General features: G+C 37.2%; 1 protein-coding gene across 1 annotated transcript; it reads left to right on the forward strand.

The window, feature by feature from the left end:
* Window positions 1–741: 741 nt before the first annotated feature.
* Window positions 742–4347, forward strand: LOC113468555. Its single transcript, XM_026825548.1, has 2 exons — window positions 742–1122; window positions 3788–4347. The coding sequence occupies exons 1-2, from the start codon at window positions 914–916 to the stop codon at window positions 4245–4247; spliced, it is 669 nt and encodes a 222-aa protein (XP_026681349.1). The 5' UTR covers window positions 742–913; the 3' UTR covers window positions 4248–4347.
* The last annotated feature ends 5488 nt before the right edge of the window (window positions 4348–9835 follow it).

Here is a 9835-nt window from a genome sequence, read left to right on the forward strand (position 1 = left end):
TTTTACCACTACGTCCGTACCCTTAAGATTGGTTCAGCAAGCTTCGTTTTCTCAATACTTGCAATGTGGTTATCACGCAACCATTCGTAGTTCGTAACTTACAATTTTTTCTCGGGACATGTAAATTTCAGATAGGTAATGGTCTATTTAACAACAGGCAATAAGGGTTTCATATCTGACCATTCGAACAGAGAAAATTATCGACGCAGTTCAAAAGCATCGCTAACGACTTTGAAACCCTTTGAAGTCGTACGAGCACGCTCATGTGTAAAATTTAATCAATCAATTTGTTTTGTTCCTTTCCAGCGGCCTTTTCCTTTGATCTTCCCACGTTATCATAGGTTCGCTAACGACTTTGAAACCCTTTGAAGTCATACGGGCACGCTCATGTGTAAAATTTAATCAATCAATTTGTTTTGTTCCTTTCCAGCGGCCTTTTCCTTTGATCTTCCCACGTTATCATAGGTGAAGAGGTCGATTGAGGTCGAATTTCAATTTAAACTAATGTTTCACCGGTGTGTGTTTTTTTATCGAAAAAAATTTTGATAGTAGAAAGTAAATAGTCCACAACCTGCCAGTTATGATTACTCTCACCTAGTCTTTGCTAGATAAGATAAGTGATCTATTTATACGTGGTGAGTGTATTTATTTACACTTCTCATTAATTCACTTGCATCACCTAGTCTTTGCTAGATAAGATAAGTGATCTATTTATACGTGGTGAGTGTATTTATTTACACTTCTCATTAATTCACTTGCATGATCTTCATGGATCAACATTTTGGGTCTTGGCAGGTTATCAATTTCAAAGCGTTCAATTCATTGAAGTTGCTAACTATTTACACATTTACAGCTTTTTCTTTTGATACTACGTAGTGTTTCAGTTTTACCTTATCACTACCTAAGTTTTTGAATGAACATTGTTTGGTTTCATGGCTCAATGACAATGTTGAGTTTTCTTCAGTCCAAAGTTACTATTCTGATAATATTCTCATATGCATATTGCCCTGTGTTTACAAGTTTGCACGTATTAGTTATGCTGTCATTAGCCAGTAGCTATACTCATTCAACTCGTCAATTTCCCGAAAATCTGCCAGTTCCTCCTTGCAAACTTGATCTCAAATTGCTCAACATAAAGGGCTCAGTGTATGCTAGCTCTACCTAAATATCTGCTGGAAATGCTACTGTGACGTCTTTTTAGGGAATGGTGATGTTTTGAAGGTGTTGCGTATATTGCTGAACCATATAACCCAGAAATGTTCTCCACATTTCTGTGTAGTGTTTTAATCTTTTTGTGTTTGCTCCATAGGTTTTTATTTGCATTCTCAATTTCACATTTTCAACATCATTTTCACATCAGAGAAGGGTAAAATTGAGGAATATTCAAGCGGGCTTGTCCGTATCATAATGATAGGTACAGTGAATGTTTGTGAATACGCCATCAGTTGAAACCTCTTTATTTGAAGCACTTGCTGACTTTAATCTTAAACTGATTTTTCTGTTCCAATATTTTTCTTTTTCAAGACACTCCATTTGGTGATTCACAATACTTAAGTATTACTTACTGTCACTAAGTACCTGTCAATTACTTGAGCCATGAGCCACCCTTGGATACCTATGTTGGCGTCACCCTTAGCCACCCTTAGATCTAACTTGAGATGTTATTATAGCTTGAACTTCACCAGTGTAAAATGAGAGCAGGAACCCATTATTACGGAGTAAAGCACCTGATGGATATCTTTCAACAGTTTCATTGTTAGTCAGGCAAACCTTATCAGTAGTTTCAACATTTCTCACATGTCCGGTAGTATCGAAGTGTTTGGTATGTTAGCATGAATGTTCGTATGATTTAATAATAACATACATGTTGCTTTAATGATGTACAAGCACGTACTTAAGTATTACTTACTGTCAATTACTTCTATTAGGTACTTGTAATAAGTACCTGTCAATTACTTGAGCCATGAGCCACCCTTGGATACCTATATGTTGGCTTCACCCTTAGCCACCCTTAGATCTAACTTGAGATGTTATTATAGCTTGAACTTCACCAGTGTAAAATGAGAGCAGGAACCCATTATTATCGTCACCTTATCATTGCATTAGTCGAACATTTCTTTCTTCCCTACATTTCATATTCAAATGAATCTGCCAAAGCCAAAACGACGCTTTCCCAGTGCGTTTCACAAAAGAAACAGACATGTCATGTCGTTAAAGAAAATCAACCCAAGGAAAATACAAATTGGTGAATAAATTTTGTCACCTCATTAAAATGAAAGTCGTGTACCTTGACTGTCTTTTCCTCAGTTCGGATTGTTTGTACAATTGTCCCCCCAACTTCGTACCTCTGTCAAGTTCCCCCATTTTGTCTTGTATTTCCCTTATGTCCCCCTATTTTCCCTTGTGTTTTCTCCCATAGTCCTTCATACATCCCCGAGATAGAGGGCTTTTGAATTTCAAGTACTCCTACCTTCCAGTTGGAGACATAATATTGTTTGCGTCTCATGAGAGCCCCCTCGAATGTTTCCTCGAATTTTCTTCTATCCTGTAGGATACCTAGCTGTCCTTAACATTGTCCATGTACTACTGTACATAATGACTATGACTGTCTTCTGGAAAAGGTGACGAATATTGGAGACCCTTTGTTTATTGCCCTTCTAGACAAAGTTGTATACCGAGGGAAAGTTGTACGCGAATTGGTTTCGCATCTACAACAGTGAATTGTTTCATCTAGTTACAGGTTACAGCCCATATGAATATTTTTTTTTCTTCTTTTTTTGCACTTATTCAGTGAAATCACACATGCCTTTCGTAGTCAGTTCTATATGATAGACACCTTGTTTAGTGTTTACCCATTTAGGTATAGATTTTGCAGAGCTTGGAACCATGCATCAACTATGAAGGCAACTCTTGAATATTGGAGACCCTTTGTTTATTGCCCTTCTAGACAAAGTTGTATACCGAGGGAAAGTTGTACGCGGAACAGTAACCATTGTTCTGCAAAGGTTCTGGTTAGTCCTCTGTCGTTCCTGAGATTGTGTGTGATGTGAATGAATTGGTTTCGCATCTACAATAGTGAATTGTTTCATCTAGTTACAGCCCATATGAATCTTTTTTCGCACTTATTCAGTGAAATCAGACATGCCTTTCGTAGTCAGTTCTATATGATAGAGGATAGACACCTTGTTTAGTGTTTACCCATTTAGGTATAGATTTTGCTGAGCTTGGAACCATGCATCAACTATGAAGGCAACTCTTGAAAGCAGCGCAGAGAGTCGAAAGTGCTTTTGTCCCTTCCTCTCTTCCCGTTCCTTTCTCTCTCTCTCTCTCACTCTCTCTCTCACTTACTTCCTCTCTCCCGTTCTCTCCCTCTCCCTCCTTCCCTATCTCTGTATACACAATTACACACACTCTCGTCATTATTTCTGAAAATATATTTCAACAATTGTTTTCCATAACAATAAAAAATATAGCTAACGTCAAGTTCTCTCCTCCTCCCTCCCATATTGGAATTCATGTCACAAGTGCCATTGTTAAAGGAGAGAGAGTCTCTCCCTCTACTGTCCCCCTGTAGTCGTGTAGTCCCCCCTTTCAATGCAGCATGAAATACCCTTTGCTGTAGATGCTGTAGAAGTACCTACATCAAATAGATAGGAGGTACCTACCGTGAGATCTCATCCAGTTCACATGTGATCTCCATGTGCACTACATTAATTTTGGATGTAATGAGATGGTTGTTAATGGTGTGGAACTATCCTGGCCTACCATTACAGAACTGATGTTGGGTGAATTTCCTCTGGTATGTATGTTATCCTGAACTATTGAACATGGCTAATTTGCTTTTTATCAACCATATTCCGACGAACATGTCTATTGACGACCTCGAATGTATGTTCAAACGGGACAGCCTTAATGTGAACAGTGTCAACAACTTGGGCTGCCACCAGAGAGCAATACTGACATGTCCTGACCAATCAGTGGCTGATCGCCTCATCGACAAGTATAACGGACGGATCTTTCACGGTATTCGTCTAGTTGTGGAGCCTTGGGTGGATCTGGGAGCCCCTATATCGCGTCAGAAAGGAATCAGTGCGGATTCTCTGGACACAACAGTCAATATGTCTCATTTCACAGCCTCCCGATCCAAAACTTCCATGCATCCGTCTGATTTCCCTGAATATTCCAACTCACGAACCAGAGAATTCGCCAAGGAAAAGGAAAATTATGGGAAGTTCTCGTTTCTGTGACTTGTTGACATGAGTGTTTTAGTAACCATTTTATAAGAAAGTCCTGTGTTTTGAGTGTTTTATCTTTCAAATTATAGCAACCAATGTTAGCACTGTTTACTCTAACATAATTATGGTGTACATTACGTTTCTTTAGTCAACTTTATCAATATCATCTGATTCTTCTGTAAGTATACAAAATAATGCATTTACTATGTTCAGTTGCTTGTTGTTTGGTAGGTTGCTTACTCTTGGGACTTTGTGAGATCTCCTCCAGTTTAACATGTGATCTCCATGTGCACTACATTAATTTTGGATGTAATGAGATGGTTGTTAATGATGTGGAACTATCCTGGCCTACCATTACAGAACTGATGTTGGGTGCTGGGTCTCCACGGAAACAAGATGAAGGTTCAGATGTGTTTGATACATGTGATGGGGTAATTAACACTTCTGTTACACATCCCTGTAGGCTATGTACATCTTTACCCTTACTTCTTACTTCAGATTATCTTGCTAATAAGTAGCTGTGTTTACCAGACATATGCCCAAGTCTACTGTTAGTTATGTCCTGATAATACCTATTAAGAAAATACAATGCCCACCTGTTTGGTAAAAATGCTTCATATGCAGGATACCTAACTGGCCAGAAGATCACAATCACAAAACATCTGACCTGGGTATATGAATGAATTCTGAGTGAACACTCAAATCAAAAGGTTTATAAAACCTGCAGTCCTGCACTGGCAACAATAATTGAGACCCTTACAGACATGTGTCTATTAATCTTTCCTATGGGTTTTATCTTGGTGTCTAATTGATATTCAATTTATATAGTTGCTTTATCAAAAAATATAATAGTCAAGTAATTGTTTCTCGTGTACAACATCCATGCTCTACTTTTGTATCTAAGATATTTTGATGGAGTCGATTTAAAACTTTTTCTCTTTCCCTGTTAAAGTGTAGAAAAAAGTGAACACAAAAAAGAAGAAAAAAATGGAGACGTTTTTAAAAAGTTTTGTAACAATGATAAATTCGTTGCTAAGTGTATTGTTTCTCTCCCTCTACTGTCCCCCTATAGTCGTGTAGTCCACAGTAGTCCCCCCTTTCAATGCAGCATGAAATACCCTTTGCTGTAGATGCTGTAGAAGTACCTACATCAAATAGATAGGAGGTACCTACCTTGCTTTATCAAAAAATATAATAGTCAAGTAATTGTTTCTCGTGTACAACATCCATGCTCTACTTTTGTATCTAAGATATTTTGATGGAGTCGATTTAAAACTTTTTCTCTTTCCCTGTTAAAGTGTAGAAAAAAAAGTGAACACAAAAAAGAAGAAAAAAATGGAGACGTTTTTAAAAAGTTTTGTAACAATGATAAATTCGTTGCTAAGTGTATTGTGTCTCTTGTATACGGAAGGAGGTTGGGAATGATTTAATACGAAACACAAGAAAAGAAAGGTGACATTAAAGGAGGAAGGTGAAAAAAAGGCTTTTGTTCTAAAAAAAAAAAAGTGAAAATGCTGTACGCATAGTATTTAACAAAAGTTTCCACAGAATTTCCCGGCCTTTGAGTAAATTTTATTGTTAAACTCTTTTAATTGCACGCAGACATACCATTTTGTACATGAATCCATAAAATATTGCAACACCTTTAACAGGAAAGTTTAATGTTTCCACGGGAGAAGTCATAATCTTACTTGCAGGTTGTAGGAAATTATTCTGATGTGTCCAAAAACAAGGGAAATGTAGGTACTTTACCTTACCAAATGGCACTTCAGCCTGGGATGGGTCTTGGCCTCCTCAACTATCCTGCTCCACTCAAATCTGTTGTTCACTGCATCTCTCCATCCATCTTAGTCTGGGTCTTCCTCTCTTCCTGTTGCTGTTCACTGCGGCTTTCAAGATCTTTTTATGCAAGGGAAATGTACCTATACTGAAAGTTCAACAGACTTAAGCACTAGGTATTACAACATAAATTCGATGAAATAAAATGTGAATAATGTACCTACTAACAAGGCTTTAAAGTGGAATGAAAAATGTCCGAAAACCTCAAATGCAAAAGTACATCCATGCCAAGAGGCAACCACCAGATTAAAACTTTCGGAGTACAACATGATCCTAGCCAGAGCCAGTGCTTGTGAAAACTAATCGTTCAGGTCAACAGATGGGATTATGTCCAGTGTCCATTCTAGTGGACAAGGGATAAGTGGACATTGTTTCTCTCTTCCCTTCATCCTTGCAGACTCTTCAAGGGTTTCCAGAAATTTAATCACTTGACCTGAAAATAAATTGAAACTCCGGAATTTTAATAAATATTTGCACAAAAAAGTTGTTGGATTGTATGTTTTGTATCGCAACATTTCGATATTGTTTTCCTTTGTTTATAATTTGTTCTGATTTTTCTCGAGTTATGGCTAATACTCATGATTCATGATCCCTCACTGATCCAACATTTCAACAATACCTACATGATGTCCCAGTCTTAAATCAACTTCATTTAATGTGGTTCTTATTTAGATTGTCTCGTTGAATTTGTCTAAATTCCTATAGTGTCAGTGGAACAGAAGAGGTCTGGTTTTAACATATTGGCAAGATTATGATTCCTGAAAGCGGGATACTTCCTCTTTCTTCCCTTCACCAATTCTTTGTTTTAATACTTTTCATTAAATTTGTAATCAATAAGGATTTCTTTTCGGGCACATCTCTTATCTTCATTTACAAAATTTTTAATGGGCTAATGTTTCTTTCAGTGCTATTCATTGGTCATTCTTTAAGAGTCCAGAACTCCTAAAGTCCTTCTTTGTTGTCCTCATGAGTTTTTGGTGATCCCCATGATCAGCTTGGTCCCCCGTCCACTTAGGACGTTATCTTGTTGTTCCATGGTAACCTATCACATCATTAGCGGCCTTGGTTTTCCTTGAGAAGACCGTCGTTTAACTTGTCAAATAAAGTATACTGCAGGGGAGTGTTTCTAGTTCTCCATAATGACGTAATTCATATTAAAATGTAATTTTCCCGTCAAACGACAGGGTGTCTTTAAATTTCTTTTAAAAGTTTAGGGTAAAAGTTAGAATTGTGAACTGTGGTAATCTAACAAATTTCAAAGTTATCAAGGTCACGAGTTCAGTCATAGTCAATATCCAAGAAGGTTTCTCCTTTTCAGGCGAACTCGTTAGATCTCTTCTCTATCGGACCATTGGCTCTCTCCCTCCGGAGAACTGAAAAAAGTAAGAGGAAGCAAGTAATATCAAATACATAAATAGTAGGTCCGAAAATTTCTCCTGTTTTTCTTCAAAGTTCCAAGTTACCCCGTAGAGTGTTCACGATGTTCATTGAAAAAAATTAAACTTAATTTATGAAATAAAAGTTTCCCGGGGAATAAAGTTGTTAACATTCCAGGTGGAAGAGATGAACAAAGTTATAATTCAGGTTGGAAATAGAATAAGAGGAGGAAGGGCAGAGGTGAGTTTGAGGAGAAGGAATAACGTAAATGCCTCGTCCTGAACTTTTGCTTCTTACTTTCCGCGAAGAAAAATATTAAAATTATTATCTTAAATTATTCTAATATTTATTTTATTCTAATCAGCTTGTTCGTATTCCAGGAATATCCCTAACCTTGGTTCTACTTGTATCTTGTGCCCTATTTGTCTGACTCTGCATTCCTTTTTGATGGGTTCCTTATCTGCTCTTTTCTCGTGTGGTGTTCCTTTTTGGTTTCTGGGTTATTTCTCAATGCTTTTCACTAGTTTTGTCTTCTGTATTTGATTGAAAAGAAATCACTTGTTTCATCTCAGCATGTTGGGCAAGGATATGTATTGCTAGGCCAATTTCTTCTTTCCTTATATCACCATTTGGACAGGAGTTCAGAAGAGGTGACAAATTGCTAACTGCATTCAATTACCGTTCTATTGTGTACATTTGACTTCTCTCATCCTTCGACCATCTCTTCTCTTCTTCGGCTTTCTCGGGTATTCCATCGGTAATTTCAACGTGACCCAAAACGCCTGCAGATTGCAGAACTCTCTAATACATCCCTTCCGTTTTTCACGGGTAATAAAATTCATTTTCGAGGGTTTCATTGGAAATCTATAAATAAAGACGTAAAAAAAATCTATAAAATATTTCCAACAAACAAACTCAAAACCATCCATGGTCTATCTGGTTGTTCTTGAAAACGCAATGTTTTTTTTTTATTCGATAGGTCGGCACCCCAGAGCGGAACCGATATAGGTGCAGCTGCTTTGATGAAAATGTTTGTACATCATCACGAGAACAATTAAAATCCTCCAAGTGTTTCCAATATCCTTGTGTGGAAACTGTGACTTCTTATAACAAGATATAAATATATCTACGATGTACTCGTACGTAAAATACAGACCCACCACCTAACACTTAACCCAATAAGTAACCCACACACTACATTGTAATGAACATTGATTTTGTTCTTTTAGTACCTACCTAGTACTTTTACTTTTAGTTAGGAACTTGGGACTCCCAGATTCTTGGTTCGGTTCTTTTCCTCTAGTACCCATCTGACTCCGATACATATCTGCTACATACGGCAAGGGTGACTTTACAGCTCTCCAAACGCAGAATATATATTTCAAATTTTCATTTCAAATAAAAGTTTGGTTAAAGCTTAATAAAATGCTAAATTTAGGGACATGGACGATCTTTCTGCTTTTTCATGTGTGAAGAAAAAAGAAGCAAAACTACGTGAGAACTATGCATTCAAATAGTGTGGTCACATAATAGAAATGAAATGAGCCAAATAGGGGTTTTTTTGAACGCACCTCACACCTTACTGGGTTGTGCCACTATCAATTTACACTCGGCTGCATTTCTTCGACGTAAATCATAAAGCAAAAATTTCCACCCTAGAGAATGCAGAACTCTTTCTTTCTATTTACTCTTCCTCTCTTTCCGAAGCTGAGTTTGAGGCATTTATGGGATATTCATGACCTTGTAAAAACAGCGAGATATCACTCGAGTTTTCCTCGTACCAATAATTGTAGTACATAAATGTACTTGTGATTATATCACGAGAATGATTGACATTGAGTATTAAACTTCAGGCGTCCGTCAGCCCTGGAGGAAGGGAGGCTGTCTCCAAGTAGGGGCTCAATAGACTATTAATTTATGCATTCATAGCTTTATTAATGATTTGCACGTAACACTTCAACATTTCATACAAATACACAATCATGCATGCAAGAAAACCCATTTCAACATGTTTGCCTCCACAATTTACTTTGTTTGGTACTTCATGCAATTTATAAATATGCAATGTATAAATTCAGAAGTATTTAAGGTCAGATTAATTGCACTTAACAGTACACATAATAGCTACATAGTTGTCCCGTGCAATAAATCGCCATTTTAGACTAATTCGATACTATCGATTTTTTATGCGAAATTGCTTCTGGTAAGTCGTTACAGAACTCTTTCTTTCTATTTACTCTTCCCCTCTTTCCGAAGCTGAATTTGAGGCATTTATGGAGGCCTTTCGGATGGATATTCATGACCTTGTAAAGACAGCGAGATATCGCTCGAGTTTTCCTCGTACCAATAATTAAAAATTTTATTGTAGTACATATCTACTTGTG

Source organism: Diaphorina citri, unplaced genomic scaffold (genome assembly GCF_000475195.1).
Source record: "Diaphorina citri unplaced genomic scaffold, Diaci psyllid genome assembly version 1.1 scaffold770, whole genome shotgun sequence".
NCBI classification, from domain to species: Eukaryota; Metazoa; Arthropoda; class Insecta; order Hemiptera; family Psyllidae; genus Diaphorina; species Diaphorina citri.

Bases quoted from the DNA above. Each gene is read 5' to 3' on its own strand.
- LOC113468555 (XM_026825548.1), top strand. From the start codon at position 914: ATGAACATTGTTTGGTTTCATGGCTCAATGACAATGTTGAGTTTTCTT. The intron at 1,123-3,787 runs ATTGCTCAACAT...CTGATGTTGGGT, and splicing joins CCTTGCAAACTTGATCTCAA to GAATTTCCTCTGGTATGTAT.